Source organism: Paroedura picta, chromosome 3, assembly GCF_049243985.1.
Source record: "Paroedura picta isolate Pp20150507F chromosome 3, Ppicta_v3.0, whole genome shotgun sequence".
Classification (NCBI taxonomy): domain Eukaryota; kingdom Metazoa; phylum Chordata; class Lepidosauria; order Squamata; family Gekkonidae; genus Paroedura; species Paroedura picta.
Window position 1 is genome coordinate 15495716 of NC_135371.1, and position 17998 is coordinate 15513713.

Sequence of the window (17998 nt, forward strand, 5' to 3'; positions counted from 1 at the left end):
TGCTGAAAGTGATCTAGGTCAGTGGTCCCCAACTTTTTTTTATCACTGGGGACTGGTCAACGCTTGACAATTTTACTGGGACCGGGGGGGGGGGAGAGTAGTCTTTTGCTGAGGGAAGTCGTTGCTTGCTTTCCCACTGGTGCCCCTGACTTCCCGCTGCCCACTGGGGGGCGCTGCCAGCAGCAGCTGTGCAGTGCCACACCAAGGAGGAACCCAAGCCATGGCAGCCACTGGAGAGCACCAAAGGTGAGCCAGCGGCAGAGTGGCAGGGCAGCCCCCGAGGCAGCATCTGGGGAGGAGGATGAGGAGGACACTGGATTTTCAATTTCTTCCCCCATGTATATACAGGCATATGCTTCCTAGAATTACCCCAAAGCCACACATGCCTAAAGGGAAGTGTTTCATTGTTTTTTCCGTACCCTTTTCCCAAGAAGCTTAGTGCTGCGGTTTTCTCCCTGTTACTTTACGTTATTGTGACATAGATGAGGGTGAGAGTGTGATGGGCCCAAAGTCACCCAGAAAACTTCATGCCCAAGGGGGATGTGCACCCAGGTCTCCTGGATGCTCCTCATGATGCTCTAACCACTAGGCCTGGAATTGTCACCAAAGACATTGTTCCCTTTTTTTTTTTTAACAGCAACAATTTGAAGGATCTTTTCTAGGCTCAGGAAAATATTCAAGTACTATCCCGTTAGAAGCACAATGTACCTGGAAGGCTAACTTGCATACAGCGGTAGAAGTTTTTAAAGATAAAATGTTCATACGTTCACCTTTAGCAAGAGGAACCAGTAGGACAAGGCCCTTAGTCCTCACAGTGATTATTTTAACAGCCGATCATAGGAGTGTGGCATTTATTTGGCAGCAATGCTCAGCGATAAGAGCACGCCTGCAGAATGTGTCAATTAACAGGATAGGGTAGCAGAGGATGTGAAAGGTTGCAGCCAAACTTGCCAAAGAGCTGCTGTCAGTCAGTGCAGATGCCTATCTGCAAAAACAATTGAGAAATGGACAAGAGGCGGCATAGATAGATAGATAGATAGGTCCGTCCGTCCGTCCGTCCGTCCATCCCCTGTGCAAGGACCGAGTCAGGTCTGACCCCTGGGGTGATGCCCTCTAGCGTTTTCTTGGCAGACTCAATACGGGGTGGTTTGCCAGTGCCTTCCCCAGTCATTACCGTTTACCCCCCAGCAAGCAAGCTGGGTACTCATTTTACCGACCTCGGAAGGATGGAAGGCTGAGTCAGCCTTGAGCCAGCTGCTGGGATCGAACTCCCAGCCTCATGGGCAGAGCTTCAGACAGCATGCCGGCTGCCTTACCACCCTGCGCCACAAGAGGCTCAGATACATACATACATATATATTTGCAGAGAAGGAACTTTCCAAGGCGGAAGCCACACACACACACACCCCAGTCTCAACACGCTGCAAGCCCACCAGTCTGCCGCCCCGCTCTGCTGGTGGGACGCTCGGCTCCCCTTCTCCATTTTGTCGCCCTTCCTCGAGCCCCCGCCACCCGCCTCCATCTTAGAGAGGGGAAGCGCTCCCGACGCCCAGTCCGCTACTTCCGCCCGCTTGCGCCACAGAGAACGGACGGGGCAGCCTAGAGCGGCCTGCGCCAGGCGGCCGTCTTCCTCTGCGTGACCCCTCCTCCAGGCTCGGGAGGGGGCGTCTATGGTGGTCGGAGCGGCGAGGGGCTGCAGCAGCGCACGGAGCACCGCCGCGCGGGCCGCGAGGGCAGCCGAAGGAGCGACATGAACGCCCGCCCGGCGCCGCTGCCTCGCGCCACCCCCTGGCGCTCCCTGCCTTGCCCGCGCGCCGAACTCCGCCTCGACCTGGTGCTCAGCGGCGGGCAAACCTTCCGGTTAGTGCGCCCCCTAGCGGCTCCCAGGCGGCGGCGCTGCAAGCGTCTCCGAAAGGCGCCGCTGTGCCCCTGGATGCGCCTAGTCGCCCCCCTCCCGCCGCCCTGGCCCCCCGGCGACGCCCGGCCTGCCCCCGCCTTGCCTCCTCCTGGGCGCAGGCAGCCGTTCAACAGGAGCAGCTTCTCTGAAAGTGCGGCTGCAAGGATAGGGAAAAGCTAGCCTTTCAAGAAAGGCTCGCTCGGCTGAAGGCTCGCGATCCCAGAGGGGTTGGAGGAAATTAGCGTGCAGCGAGGGTTGCCGGCTTGCAAACTGCTCCCTCTAGCTGCCCCTGTGCTGTTGGTGTGATCTGAAAGCGATTCTGTTTCAAGCGCCTATTTCCACCCCTTAAACCTCGATTCAATGGACAAGACGTTTCTCCCCCCCCCCCCGGTCCAGTTGGCAACCTTAGTTGCAATTAGGGTTACCAAACTCCCAGTGGGGCCTGGAGATCTCCCAGGATTACTACAGAGATCAGTTCCTCGGGAGAAAACGGCTGCTTTGGAGGGTGGGGTCTGTGTCACTGTGCTACAAAACCCACACCTGCCTCAGGCTGCATCCCCAACACCTCCAGGGGCTTCCCAACCCCGCGCTTACAATCCTTGCTAAAGGCAGGGCGGGGGGGGGGGACTGTGGGAGAGCCTCTGCTTTGCATGCAGTTCTCAGGTTCAGACCTCGGGTATCCAGAGTTTAAAATACCTTCTTTATTTACTTCTTATTATATTGTAGTTAGCTATGGGAAGGGCTTCTCCATAAGACCCTGGAGAGCTCATGTCAATCAAGAGTCCAAAACTGCAGATCTTCATGAGCCACTGCTGCCATGTCAGCTTATATGGGCGGCACTCTGCATTATGGCCTAGTGGCCCTTATTTATGATCCATTGTCAGGGTCTCAGCAAGAGCCATTGTGATTAGAGTTTGACCCACGACTGGGAAGACTCGGGTTCAAATTGACCTTTGCTAGGGATGCCAATTTCCAGGTGGGACCTGTGGATCCTCTGGAATTACAGATTATCCCAGGAGAAAATGGATGCTTTGGAGCACTCTCCTTTCCCAGGCCCCATCCCCAAATCTCCAGGAGTTTCCCAATTTGAACCTGGCCACCCAAATGAAGCTTTCTTCCTAGGCCTAGTCTGCACACATAGGATAATGCACTTTCAATGTGCTTTGGCAGCTGGATTTTCCTGTGCAGAACAGGAAAATCTACTTCTAAAGTGCATTGAAAGTGCATTATCTATTGTGTGCAGACTAGGCCCTAGCCGACTTGGAGCCAATCTTGTCACTCGCCTCTCCAGGTTCGTGTAGTGACGAAATGGAGAGCTATATCTGGTGCCTTGAGCACGTAGAAGGAAGGGCAGCGTATAACTGAGTGATAAAGAATGAAATAGGTCATCTCTCTGGGGGAAAAACCATTTTTGGTTTCATGATGCTCCTATGAGATTTGCATCAAAAAAGGGGCTTATTGAGAGCCATTAAAAGTGCACTGAAATCTAAGGTGACCAGATTGTCCCATTTTTGGAGGGACATCTGGGGGTACCTGGCAAATTGTACTTATGTTGAAATTAAAAAATATATATTACAATACTATTTTTGCGTCCTATGCGTTCTGAAACTTTTTGTTGCTCCATATAGACCAGATTTTAATCAAGAACACCCCCCCCCCCCCGGTCAATGGTGTCCCACTTTACCAATGTTAAAATCTGGTCACCTTACTGAAATATGTACTTGTGAATGCCTTTAAAAAGTATTTTGATTACCTGGGTAACATTCTAGGCTGTTTGAAGAAATTGAATGGTAACAGCTGTCTGAATGCTTTTTCACCCTTGGGAAAGGGTCAGATGATTCAAGACACACACACACACACAGTGTATGCAAGGATGATTCTCCCCCTTTCCCATTGCACTAAGTGGAAAATGTAAAGTCAGAAAGGCAAATGCATCAGAGCCGTTTTAGTGAGTGGGGGGAGCCATCACAGTTTTTGTGCGCGCACCAAGATGCCGTGCATGTGAAGTGCTTGAACACAGTGCATTTAATTATTGATTTATATCGTGTTTTTCTCTTCACTGAGGACCCAAAGCAGCTGGTGGTGCAAAAACACCCAACAACAATTCAATATAATAGAAGAAGGGGAAAGGCAAATCTTCCTCTCCAGTGTAGCATTCAAGTTTGTGCTGTGAAGTTATGCAGGTTTTGTGGCTATGCGGAGAACTGTCGGTTCCTCGGAAACAGGCAAAAGTGACCAGGTCGATTTGGGAGGCTGCCGTCAATGATTTCTTGCTGGCTTTTTATTGAGTTGTAGGCATCTCAAGCGCACATTGAACTGATTCCCAGTTGGGTATCCCAGCCAGGCTCTGAGCAGGTCCAGATCTGTTTCACTTAGCAACGTCGCTGCATTATGTGCCTTTAGAGCAGAGGCATCAAACATGCATCCCGTGGGCTGGAAACCGCCCATCCCGGACTCTTATTCAACCTGCAAGCAACTGATTTATTGCCAGATGACAGAGGCTGTGCGTTAAGTCCCTGCATACTACCCCAAGGCTAATGAGTAACTGGTGGTGGAAGTAGGAGGGAGGGCGTTAGGGAGATCCTGTAAGGCAATACTGTAAGAGTGTGAATGTTTTAAGCAAGCTTGTAGGGTGAATCAGAAATAATATTGTTAGGGGGGGGGGTTGCCAGTGTTCTTGATAAAGTTTAGATCTCTGGGCCCTGGCACTGCGTTTCATAGCACGCATGGTCTGGCCAGACAAAGCAACATTTCGTAATGAATGAGTCATAGAATCATAGAACAATATAGTTGGAAGGGACCTCCTGGGTTATCTAGTCCAACCCCCTGCACTGTGCAGGACACTCGCAACCCTATCACTCATCCACTGTCACCTGCCACCCCCTTGAACCTTCACAGAATCAGCCTCTCCGTCAGATGGCTCTCCAGCCTCTGTTTAAAAATTTCCAAAGATGGAGAACCCACCACCTCCCGAGGAAGCCTGTTCCACTGAGAAACAGCTGTAACTGTCAGAAACTTCTTCTGGATGTTTAGACGGAGTTTCTTTTGAATTAATTTCATCCCATTCGTTCTGGTCTATCCCTCTGGGGCAAGAGAGAACAACTCTGCTCTATCCTCTATATCAGTGGTCCCCAACCTGCGGGCTGCGGCCCGATGCCGGGACGCAAAGGCCATGGCGCCGGGCCGCGGTTCCCTCTCCCCGCCCCCCCCGCAGTAAAAAACTTCCCAGGCCGCAAACTTGCAGCCCGGGAAGCTACTTACTGCGGGAGGCGGGGAGAGGGAATCAGGGCCGGGCCGCGCCCGTGCGGGCCACGCCCGCTCGGCCTGATCCGCGGGCGCGGCCCGCGGGCGCGGCTCGCGGGCGCGGCTTGGGTGCGGCCCGATCTGCGGGGGCGCGGTCCGCGGGGGTGCGGTCCGCGGGGGCGCGGCCCGATGCCCTGCTGGTCCCCAGCCTCGAAAAGGTTGGGGACCACTGCTCTATATGGCAGCCTTTTAAATACTTGAAGGTGGTTATCAGATCCCCTCTCAGTCGTCATCTCTCCCGGCTAAACAGACCAAGCTCCCCCAACCTTTCCTCATATGTCTTGGTTCCCAAACCCCTCACTGTATAACTCCTCTGGACACGCTCCTAGCACAAAAGCAACTACGATGCATAAACTTCCCAATACAAGGCTACAAACTATGTATTTGCTTTCATATGATAAACATATATTTATTTCTAAATAGTGGTATCTTGTTTGGTAATCAGTATCATAAATTTCAGTATTGACTATTGGTACACAATAGTCTGCGGGTATGAATTTGCTGGTTGTCCCGAGTCCCCAAGAGATACGCCTGTCCTTGACCAGGGCCAGGGCCTTTTCAGCTCCCGGAAGAGCTGAGGGCCCTGATGGAGGTGTCAAGGTTCCACGGGGCCTGCAAGACGGAACTCTACTATCAGGTGTTTGATTGAGGCCAAGGTTCAGCGAGGCTATGCAGTGCTGAGCGGAGTGGTGGTGGGAACTCCCCCCCCCGTCAGGCCCCCCCCAGGGGGGGGCCTGGCGAAGCCTCTGAGGCCTGGCTAGGCCATGTCTGGCAGGCCCTGGCCGGGAGCCCCACTGACCTCCTCTCCCAACGGTGACCAGGGGCAAACTGGATCGCTCCAGATTGCCCCTGGCCAGGCTTTTGGGGGCGGGTGCCAGTGGGGCCGAGCACGTTCCAATTGGCCTGCTGTCCGGAATTGAAGCCTGGACAGTCCCCGCCCATCTACCCGTTGCTCAAATATTTAACAGCACAAGCTGTTAAAGCTTTGTGAGCCACCTCAAGTTGACTGTTTGGAAAGGTGGGATATAAAGTAAAAAATAAAAAGTAAATATAAAGTACTATATCAGACAAGCCAATAGTTAACAGAGCTCTTCAGAGTTTAAAAAAAAAAAACACCCTCAAATGGCTCCAGAATTTATCTGTGCAACCAGTCTATAAGGCAGCATGCATGATTCAAGGTTGAAATGTTGGGGTCATTTGAGGTTTTTGGATCTTGAAGAACTCTGTGTTTTGCATCTGGAAATTTAATATCGCTATCTAAAAGCACTTTGAAACACAGCATTAGATGGTGGTTTGTCTGATATTGCTCTTGTGTACCAGCATGCAATGTTGAAATTTATAGTATTGCGTACTATGTATTATAGTGTTTGTGTACTTCAGCCTTCGCTTTTCATGGGACTTCATTTCTCTATAATTGATTATGGCGGCGTTCACATTTCTGATCATATATCAGTCCTTTGATTACCTCGCCTGAATTTGTACTTTCAGGCTGGCACCTGCACGCTTGCTGCTGTGTCTAGCCAGGTGGGAGGACTTCCCTTGGGAAGGAGGCCAATGGCTCTGAAATGCATGTCTCCCTCTCAGGTGGTCAGAAACCAACCCCGGCTATTGGACCGGCGTGCTGGCGGGACGGGTTTGGACCCTCACGCAGTCTGAGGAACAGCTCTGGTACACGCTGCACGAAGAGGAGAAGGAGGAGGACCGGAGGGAAGAAGAGAGCCTCTCTGAGCCACCCGTGAAGAAGGGCAGGCGGCAGCTGCTGCCCGAGACCAGCCGGGCTGTGGGCACCAGTGGACGCTCAGGCGGGGAGCAGGCCCGGGGGATGGAGGGCTTGGACCCGGCACAGATCCTGCAGGACTACTTCCAGCTGCATGTCAGCCTCTCTTCGTTGTACCAGGGTTGGTCCTACACGGATGCCCATTTCCGGAACATTGCAGTCAAGTTCCCAGGTAGGAAGTGTCAGGAACAGTGGCTTTTGGGGGACTCTGAAGGCGTCACATCAGTTCCTTTCTTCCCTCCCTCCCTCCCTCCCTCCCTCCCTCCCTCCCTCCTTCCTTCCTTCCTTCCTTCCTTCCTTCCTTCCTTCCTTCCTTCCTTCCTTCCTTCCTTCCTTCCTTCCTTGAGGTGCATGGCAATGGCGCTTAGAGCCTACTTACCTCAAACACCTTCCTTCCTTCCTTCCTTCCTTCCTTCCTTCCTTCCTTCCTTCCTCCCTTCCCTTCCCTTCCCTTCCCTTCCCTTCCCTTCCCTTCCCTTCCCTTCCCTTCCTGAACTCTCAGGTAACAACATAAGATAACAATCAATAAAAATATTTAAAAAACAGATATATTCAATAAAACTGTTTATATTTCAGTAGCCCCCAACTAGTTTAGCTAGGGAAAGGGGATCATAGAATCATAGAGTTGGAAGGGGCCATACAGGCAATCTAGTCCAACCCCCTGCTCAACGCAGGATCAGCCCTAAGCATCCTAAAGCAGGGTCAAATCCTTAGAGGGCAGATCTTCCCTCAGATTGCAATCATGAGGCCAGTGCTTTTTGATGGTCCATCAGGGCCTCTACCACAGCTCTGTCTTGCAGGCCCAGCAGAACTGGTTATGGTCCCACAGGGCCCTTATCTCTCCTGGTAGAGGCCCTGGCCCTGGTCAAGGCCAGCTTCACCTGCGTTGGGCTGGGAATCCTGAGCAGGTCAGATTACCCCAATAGTCTTTGGGAGGCTTAGTCAAAAAGCCTTACTTAGTCAAAAAGCCTTACTTACTTACTTACTTACTTACTGGTCCCATAAGTATAATTTATGAGATGCAGGAGGGATCCCTGAAAGGGGAGAGCACCCAGATGCTTCCAGAGGTGGGGCAGCTGTTTTCTTTATCTGGGTATAGAAGACCTATAGCAAGACACCAAATGGGCAAGATTTCACACTGAAGCTGGTGAGGAGTAAGGGATGTTTGTTTTAAGGAAGCAGAAAGAGGCTTGCGTAGAGGTCTCAGTGGCCTGACCTGGATAGCCCAGGCTAGCCTGATCTCAGCGGATCTCAGAAGCTAAGGAGGGTTGGCCGTGGCTAGTATTTGGATGGGAGACCACCAGGGTCATGATGTGGAGGTAGGCAATGGCCAGCTGCCTCTGAAAGTCTCTCGCCTTGAAAAGCACTCAGGGTCGCCATCTGTCAGCTGTGACTTGACAGTAGTTTCCACCCCTAGAAGTGCTAAGGGGCCTGTCAAGAGATGATCTGTGCTTAGAGGATTCCTGTGCCCTTACAGTTACCCCTGTGCAGGTAAAAAGACCACAATTTGTAGCAGTCACTCGAATTCAGTGTAAAAAAAAACCCTGCATTCTGAGAGATGGATAAGTGCACCTTAAGTACACCTGCACAGTTTGCTTGCTTTGCCTACTTTCTTCTGCCACTGACATGGAGGTGCAAGGAGTCTCCGTGCACTACCCATATCCATTCTGTACAGTAGCATTGAGGGCTAGAACCTTGCCTTTTACCCAGTCAATTCTACATGGTTTCTCTTAACTATGGCTTCACGCATTGCATGGCTGTCTGTCCTCTCTTAGGGGTGCGGGTGCTGCGACAAGACCCAGTGGAGTGCCTCTTCTCTTTCATCTGCACCTCCAACAACCACCTCTCCCGCATCACCAACATGATCCAGCACCTGTGCCAGGCCTTTGGGCGCCGTCTCTGCCAGCTGGACACCAAGACGTACCATGCTTTCCCCTCCCTGCAGGCCATGGCAGGTAAGGATGTCTTTGCACTTGGGGAATGGATAAAGAAGCTGGTGGGGAGATCACAGCTGCTGCCCTCATGAAGCCAGAGGACGGAGTTTGGGTAGTGTCGTGATTGAAGTGTCAGATTAGGGCCTGATTGGAATTCCCTCCTCTGCTGTGAAAATTCACTGGATAACTCTCGGCCAGTAGAAAAGAGCAAGAGTCCAGATGCACCTTGAAAACTGACACAATTTGCGGCTGGGGATGAGCTTTCCTGAGTCATTCTTCACTTCAGGTACAGCTAGAATGTATGATAGAATCATAGAGTTGTTAGGGGCCATCTAGTCCAACTCCCTGCTCAACGCAGGATCAGCCTAAAGCAGCCATGATAAGGAGCTGTTCAATTACTGCATAAAGACCACCAGTGAGGGGGGGCTCACCACCTCCTTAGGCAGATGATTCCACTGCTGAGTGTGAACATTTTTCTCTCCTGATCTCTAGCCGGTACCATCCTACATGTAGTTTAAAGCCATTACTGTGGGTCCTCTCCTCTGCTGCCAACAGTAACTGCTCCCTGCCCTCCTCCAAGTGACAACCTTTCAGCTACTTAAAGAGAGCCATCATGTCCCCTCTCAACCTCCTCTTTGTCAGGCTGGACATTCCCAAGTCCCTCAGCCTTTCCTTGGTCCCCAGGCCTTGGATCATTCTCGTCGCTCTCCTCTGCACCCTCTCAATTTTGTCCCCCTCCTTTCTGAAGTGAGGCCAGGGCAAGCCCATTTGTTCTATATTTGGAGAGCAGGGTGATTTCAGATGGGAAATGACAGTGGCCGGTGAACGACCCCAACAGCTTGATTGGATTCGGTGTGACATGCAGAGGGCTGGCAGGCATGGGGAAATCAGTATTGGGAATGAGACAGGAAACCTAGATCGCTATTTAGTCACATCTAATCCTGTGGATGAGCCTCTTGTGGCGCAGAGTGGTAAGGCAGCAGAAATGCAGTCTGAAGCTCTGCCCATGAGACTGGGAGTTCAATCCCAGCAGCCGGCTCAAGGTTGACTCAGCCTTCCATCCTTCCGAGGTCGGTAAAATGAGTACCCAGCTTGCTGGGGGGTAAACGGTAATGACTGGGGAAGGCACTGGCAAACCACCCCGTATTGAGTCTGCCATGAAAACGCTAGAGGGCGTCACCCCAAGGGTCAGACATGACCCGGTGCTTGCACAGGGGATACCTTTACCTTTACCTTAATCCTGTGGATCTTTGGATGCTCTCTTTTTTGTCCGAAACAAAATATCCTGACCCAAACAAAAGTCAAGGACCCAAAAAGGTCAAAATAAGGCAAATGAACTTAAGACCCTGTGGGGTAGAACACAATTTTTAAATTTAGTGCTAATAATTATTTCAATTGAAAACCCAAGATTTCTAGCATAACCTCAATACAATCAACCAATACCTGCATACGAATGCCTCCACTGACCAGATGTGTTTCTGCATTACCGCCTTGGTCAATAAATAGGTATCAAATTAAACCAGCATACATAAAATACAATGAATGCAAGAACTGCTATATGCAGTTAGCTCCTTTCCATAAAATGACATTATATACTCAGGACACTTCGGACCTTAGTCAGTGCTGTGGACCAGAAGGCCAGATCAAACAAATGGAGGCCTCTAATGTATGTGGCAGGTTAGTTGACTGGTGTCCTTTTGCCCATCTTTTTGTATTTTAAAAAAGTTATGCGCTTTTCTGCATCTGTCACTCCCCCCCCCCCATTCCATTACCCTATTGACAGTGATGTGCTCTTTCTTTGACTGTCCCGCTGCAGAGGCGGGTGCAGAAGCCCGGCTACGTGAGCTCGGTTTTGGGTACCGGGCGCGGTTTGTGAGCGAGAGCGCTCGTGCCGTCCTGAAGACGCTCGGCGGCGCGACAGGCCTGCAGCACCTGCGCACGGTCTCTTACGAGCAAGCTCGGCACGCCTTGTGCACCCTGCCCGGCGTGGGAGCCAAGGTGAGTTACCTTGCTGCGTGTGGCAAGACGTTCCGTTCCGTGACCTCACAGCTCAATGGGAAACGGAAGGGGAAATAGTATTCCCACCCCAGCGTGAGATAAACGTAAGCTCTAGGAACCTACGTTTATTTGGGAGAGACCCCTTCCTCTGTAGAGCGCCTGATATTCAGTTGCTGGTATCTCCAGATGCAGCTGTGTTTACACCACTCGGCTCTTTACAGCCTTAGCTGGTGGAAGTCCTAAAGAACTATTTGAACGTGGTGGTTCATTGGCTAGAAGTGAACCAATTGAAACTAAACCCTGAAAAGACAGGGGAACTGCTGGCTGGGAAAAAGGAGGTCTTGACGGACATTGTCCTTCCCATGTTTGAGGGAGCCCAGCTGACCCTTGCTAACTCTGTTAAAAGCCTTGGAGGCAGAGTGGACACGGCTTTATTACTGGAGAAACAGGTTAAGATACCTTCATCCCAGCTGGATCCATGCCACGTTGGCCTACTGTAGGGCACTGGACGTTGGTCTCTCCTCAAAATTGACTTGGAAATTCCAACTAGGAATTCCCAACTAGGAAAATTCCAACTAGGCCTGAATGCTGCATCTTGGCTGTTAACGGGAGCTAGTCGGAGCATGCCGATTGCTCCCATTCTGTAGGGGCTGCATTGGCTGCCTGCCTGTGACCAGATTCAGTTTAAGGCAGGGATTCCCAACCAGGAGTCTGTGGGCCCCTGGGGGGGTCATTGGGAATTCTGCAAGGGGTCCACAGCCTTTCCCTTTCTGCTGGGGAACCAACTGCTTCTACCGCTCTCCTCCCCCTCCGAAACGTGAGTGAGTTCTCTTGTGGTTTCTGCACCAGGGGGGAGGGAGTGGGACCTGCATCCCTGCTCCTGCCTTAAACTGCCTCCTATCTCTTCTTTCTCGGTGCTCCTTGAGCCTGCCTGCTAATGCGGGTGGGGATGTCACTTCCAGAGTGTGTGGCAGGGGGGCTTGGCCACACTCCTCGAAGCCTGGAAACTTATTTCAGGGGCTTCTCCATGGTCAAAAGGTTGGAAAAGGCTGGGTTAAGGTCTTGGCTACCACATACAAAGCCCTGCATGGCCTTGCCCCCCCCCTTATTCGTGGGTCTGCATCTTTCCCTGTGCTCTGCCACAACAACTTTGCTCCCGTCAGCAGAGGCTTCTGAGGCAGCCAGCTGGCAAATGGGCAAAATCAGCCACTGCCTGTACGCAGTGGCTTCTCCTTTGTACTTAATTTACTTAATTTATATTTTACAGATAGACAGACTCTTCATTACAGTCATAGACCAGCGTAAGACGATGTGTTACCTCTATTAAAACCAGAATTTAAAGCATCCTAAAATACAGTAATGCAAAATAAAACATGCTGTAAGAATGTATGCAAAAGAGCTCTCCAGTTATCTTGGCACAGACCATTTTACTGAGCATTTTCATCACTGCTGCACAGAACCTGGCAACTCTATAGGTTGTGTCATTATTTGCATCTGTAAGCCGCAAAGAAATGTAAGATTGTCCCGAGCGCCCTGGAAATCTGCCTGACAGCGGTAGAACTAGACAAGTTCAGATGTCATTATAGTATTGACCATTTTCGGGCACATTTGATGGACTGTTCTTGTTACGATTCATGTGAACCGCCCGGAGCTTTAGGAGAGGGCAGTATAGAAATGTAATAAATAAAACAAATACATAAATTATAAATGGTCTTTTAAAAATGATTTAAAAGGGTGTCTACTTTAGATCAGGGGTAATCAACCTGTAGTCCTCCAGATGTCCATGGACTACTATTCCCATGAGCCCCTGCCAGCAAACGCTGGCAGAGGCTCATGGGAATTGTAGTCCATGGACATCTGGAGGACCACAGGTTGACTACCCCTGCTTTAGATGACAGTATAATACTCGTGATCCATTAACGCATCAACCATCAAGGCATCAGAGAATGACAAAGGGCTAATCCGTTCCGTTGTTCTTTGCCTCCTTTGCAGGTGGCTGACTGCGTCTGTCTGATGTCCCTGGACAAGGCGGCCGCGGTCCCCGTGGATACCCACATCTGGCAGGTGGCCAAGCGGTACTACGGCCAAGAGCTAGGCATGGGGGCCCGCAGTGTGACAGAGCGTGTGCACCGAGAGATCGGTGAGGGCTGGGCCTCAGGTGCCAAGGGTCCTGGGGGCAAGAAGCGTTCCCTGTGAACGGGAGCCAGAATTCTTCAGAGGGAAGCAGGGACCGGCTTGCAGCTAAGCAACTTTCTGGCTGATGTGAACCAACTGAGAGGCATGGCCACGCTCCCACTCCATTCCTGCCCTAGCTGGGCTAGGCCACCTATTCACATTGGGAGCTTGAAATGGAATTGCTTTGCTATGAAGCATGGCCTAGATCAGGGGTGGCCAAAATGTAGCTCTCCAAATGTAGCTCATGGTGTCAGGATGACAGACTTGAAACCAAACAGCTTCTTTAATAAGAAAGAGTTTTAATTCAGCAGATCTATCCAGGATGCAAACAAAACCGGATCTGATGTGCCAGTTCAAAACACAGTTCTTAATCCCTCCAACTCTCCCGCCCAAACCAAATTCACACAGTTACAGACAAAATAGACCAAGGTGCCATCCAGGAAAGCGTCCAACAACTGGCCTTGGAGCATCCAGTGTTACTACTTCTATGAAAACAATAGTTGTTACACTCATAAATTGGTAGCAGACAGGTCAGGGCTAAAATGCAGACAGACATAAAATGGTTAAACAAAGGCTAAGCATATCAAATCATGACAGTAATCTGTGGATTCTGACACATGGACTAGCAGGCAAGGGCTTGTGGTAATTGTAGTCCGTGGACTTCTCGAGAGCTACAATTTGGCCTAGACTATCCCAAGATGCTGAATCATAGGCCACCCTCTAGCCAAGCTTATCCACGTCGAATTCACAGTGCCTGTTCTCTTAACGGCTCTCTGTTCTGCCTTCAGGGAACTTCTTCCGGAGCTTGTGGGGACCCTATGCTGGCTGGGCGCAGGCGGTAAGTAACAAACACGAATCACGCTGCTGCATGTATGTGTAGCTTTGGCTGGGGTCGTTGTGGCTCCGTGGTAGACAGAAGCTGCTTTGCATACGGAAGACCTGGATTCAAGAAGTTCCATTTATTTTAGACTAGCGATCCCCAACATGTGGGCTGCGGACCACATGTGGTCCGTCAACTAATTGGAGGTGGGCCGCGAAGGACGCCTTCTCCCCCCCCCCCAGCCCTTTACTTCATCCCCCCCCCCGGCCCTTTACTTCGGGTGTCATTGTCTCCCATCCCTCCCAGATGGGACTATCTCACTGCAGAGAAACAAGCTCAGGGTTCCCATTGATTTGTCATTGTCATGAGTTAAAATTCCCATGAAAACAAAATGTTCCTTATGTTCATTGTTGTGGCGTGTCTGTATCTTATTCTGAAGGGATGTTTAAACATTACCATAGCGACCAGAGTCAGAGAGCGTTAGGGCAGTGGGCCTCAGTAAAGTTGTCAAGCGTTGGGTGGTCCCCGGTGATAAAAAGGTTGGGGACCACTGTTTTAGGCCATGTTCCCGCAGAGTGAATGTTGGCCCCTAGTGGGGATTTCCTGCCATGTCTTCAAAAGGTTTTGAATGGACGTGCTGTCTGTCTGCATTTGACTTCCGTTTGGTTCTCACCTTAGAAGTGGATGATTCTTTCTCCAGGATATTTGGCAATCGCCATAGGTCTCCCCTGGTCAGCAGCAGGAGATGGGAGTAGGGTTCCCATATCCTGCAGATTTGGGGAAGGCACTTGAGGAGGAAAGGGACCTCAGGAGAGTATGATGCTGCGGAGTCCCCCCTCCAAAGCAGCCATTTTCTCCAGGGGAACTGATCGCTTCAATCTGGAGATAAGCTATAATTCCAGGGGATCCCCAGGTCCCATCTGAGGACTGGCATCCCTTCCGATTTATACTTTTGATGTATTCTGTTCCTAGCTAGAAGTTTTGGAGCAGGTGGTATTTCTCCCTAGAGCAGGGGTAGTCAAACTGCGGCCCTCCAGATGTCCATGGACTACAATTCCCAGGAGCCCCTGCCAGTAATTCCCATGAGCCCCTGCCAGCAAATGCTGGAAATGCTGGGAATTATGGGAATTGTAGTCCATGGACATCTGGAGGGCCGCAGTTTGACTACCCCTGCCCTAGAGAGAGGCCTTCCCTTTACACTCTTTGGCAATGCTCCCCTCCCCTTCTAGCGGTCCTGTGTTTGAGCTCACACGTTGCTCTCTCTGATTTCCTCCCCTCCCCAGGTCCTTTTCTGTGCCGATCTCAAAAAGTACGAGTCTCCCGATCCAGACGCCAAATCTCGGTGTGCCAAACTCGCCAAGAGCAGCCCTTCTCTCCTGACATAAGACCCTCCCTTTTGGACCCCCAGGATAGTGTGCGTGTCCAAATCAGGCAAGTCAGAAACCTCTGCAGAGCCGGAGCCGTCTGGAAACCTCCGGGCCGAAAACGGGGCCCGGTCTGAGCTGCGGAAGAGCGTTGCCATGGAGCTGCCTACTCCTTCCAACTCCGGGTGTTTTTTTCCCCTCCACCAGGGGGCGTTTGTGGCATGAGCTTGATGTGTAGCAGGAAACAAAATAGGTTGCTTTTACTGTTGTCTCATTTTGCTTTTGGGGGGCGGGGTGCAGTGTTGCAGTGTTGGTGTGGGGTCCGTTACTTGGAGGTCGGGTCAGTCCTTGTCAAAACCATGGAGCCTGTGATAAGTTACCTCCCTACCAAAAAGAAAAAAGCAGTCCTACGATACAAAGTGGTTTGAGGTAGACCGGGTGCCTAGTGTCAAAGGTCTGGGACTTGCAGAATACTAAATTCAGTTGTTGGGTCAAGGGTGGCCAGTTGGCAGCCTGCACACCCTCGAAGGATTTCCTTTAACCCGAACTTTGTGAAGTTTTGGTCAAGGTACGGCTGAAGAAGTGTGCCCCATTTCCCTTGTAATTCGGGCAGTGTTTGTTTTCAGGTGACTCCCCATTTTAATAGTACATCCCTCACTCTTTCAGTAGGTAAATGTATACATGTTTACACTTGTTTGTCGAGTCCTAGATGGCGCCCACTTTTATCACGGTGCCAGACAAATTGAGAGGGGGAAGGGAGATCGTCCTGCCACTGGGGTGTTGTTTGGGGAATTGGGGGTGGGGGAGAGGATAATAGGACTGTTGGCCATGTTTCTGCTTTCTAGGTACGTCTGATGCTGGCCCCAATCTGGTGTGAGTCAATTACGCTGAAGGTTTTTTGGAAAATGCTGGAACCGTTTTCCGTGATTGACCTGTTGCCTTCGGGGAGACTTGTTCATGACTAGCTTTAGCTGGACGGGGTGGGCCGGTGTGCTTCACAGGCAGCCAGCACTTTGAGAACAGATCCCCTGCAGTCCTCATGGGTTGGACAGTGTAGCTCTTCAGGTTGCTTCCTGGCCATCATGGCTCTTATTGTGCTAAAGCCTCATGCCTGTATGGCCTTGTTCCAAAGGAGGCCCTTGCTGATCTCATGCTATGTCAGCCACTTGTCCCATGTCCAGAAACACTCTTCCTCGTCTTGCAAAATACGCCTTCCCTTTCATGTCCTGGGATCTCAACTGTAGAGTCTGTGCTGTATGGGACACCCCAGATTCAGGCTGTGACACTCCGGATAAAAGAAGGATTATTTGTCTAAGACATTGAAAAGCAGCTAGCTGCCAAATATGAGCAGAAAATACAAGGCAAGATATACTCTTCTGAAAGAACAGATAACTGCCTCATAGGTTTATATGTATGTTAGTATGGCGTGTCTTTGGACTTTAGATCTTTTCTTACTTTCTGTAGAGGCCGGGGTAAGAGACTCCTCATCCTATTGAGATCGGGGCTCTTCATTTTATCAGCGCCTCTACATTGCACCTGAGATTCATTGTCTCAGGACACCTTCAAGCTTTTACCTTTTCTTAATATGGTGAAACGCTGTTTGTATCTGGCCCACATTGTAGTAGTGTGTGCATCTCCCCCCCCCTCGCAAATCTGCCGTGTCTTTCCCCTCTTATCGTTCTCATTGATGCATTCTGTTTTTAATGATGAAGCTTTAAATGATGAATTATGAAGCAGAACGGTGGGCATAGCCTGGTTGAAGTTAACGACACTTTTGGCTTACTGGTGTAAAGATTTAAGGAAATACTTGAATCAGTGGACTTCAAAAACACACAACTTTGACAGGCCCATGCCAGAGATTTTATTTTTACCCTCAGTCGACCGCCATCCACATGGGTAGAAGGCTGGCCTACCCATTCCATACAGTGAGGTGGTCAAGTGGACCGTGCCACTTCAGAGTGTCGGAGGGAGACTGCGTTTTTCAAAGTGCTTCTAGATCAGGGGTGGCCAAACAGTGGCCCCAGATGTTCATGGACTACAATGACCATGAGCGCCGCTGGCAGGGGCTAGTGGTCATTGTAGTCCCTGGGCACTTGGAGAGCTGCCGTTTGGCCACTTCTGTTTTAGATTGGTTTCATGAAAGATTAGCACAGCCTATTCTCCCTAGTGGGTTGTTAATATGGAGGACGTTTCTACAGAGAGGAGCATTAAGTATGTGACCCTCCTTCCCCACACATTCTGAAGTGGTACCGCCTCTTTCTGTGACCCTCAGCCTCACCTCCGTCTCTTGCCTATGTTAGTCAAGCAAGATGGTAGAATGGGCTGTACCAGACTGAAGGGAATGCGGGGGGGGGCACATTCTACATGCTCTCCAATGTAAAACAGACACAGGGAGAAAATGTGCCCATCACATTCCATGCCAACTCTCCATTGACAAGCGATTTCTAAGACAGGGCATCTTTTGGAAACAGTCTCGTTCCCTCCCCTCTTGTCTGACCACCCACTCTGCCCCTTCTGTCCCGCCTCTTTCTGCTGCAGGTCCAGAGCACGCCTCATTCCCCGCCTTTCTGGACTGTTCTGTGTTATTTATAACGTGCTTTGTCTACTCGTAGGTGTTACACACGGTGACAATAAAGTGTTTGCTTCTCTAAGCCTCTCTTGTGCAGCCTCCTTTGTCCTTTAGAGCAGGGGTAGTCAACCAGTGGTCCTCCAGATGTCCATGGACTATAA

The 17998-nt window shown here is 50.8% G+C and overlaps 1 protein-coding gene across 1 annotated transcript; it reads left to right on the forward strand.

Moving 5' to 3' along the window:
- Positions 1 to 1616: 1616 nt before the first annotated feature.
- Positions 1617 to 17919, forward strand: OGG1 (8-oxoguanine DNA glycosylase). Its single transcript, XM_077324855.1, has 7 exons — positions 1617 to 1860; positions 6785 to 7149; positions 8753 to 8932; positions 10728 to 10909; positions 12902 to 13049; positions 13873 to 13922; positions 15188 to 17919. The coding sequence occupies exons 1-7, from the start codon at positions 1751 to 1753 to the stop codon at positions 15287 to 15289; spliced, it is 1137 nt and encodes a 378-aa protein (XP_077180970.1). The 5' UTR covers positions 1617 to 1750; the 3' UTR covers positions 15290 to 17919.
- Positions 17920 to 17998: the final 79 nt, after the last annotated feature.

Coding starts and splice junctions, on each gene's coding strand:
- OGG1 (XM_077324855.1), top strand. CDS start 1,751: ATGAACGCCCGCCCGGCGCCGCTGCCTCGCGCCACCCCCTGGCGCTCC. Junction 1,861..6,784: donor AGCGGCGGGCAAACCTTCCG/GTTAGTGCGCCC, acceptor TCTCCCTCTCAG/GTGGTCAGAAACCAACCCCG. Junction 13,050..13,872: donor GCGTGTGCACCGAGAGATCG/GTGAGGGCTGGG, acceptor TTCTGCCTTCAG/GGAACTTCTTCCGGAGCTTG.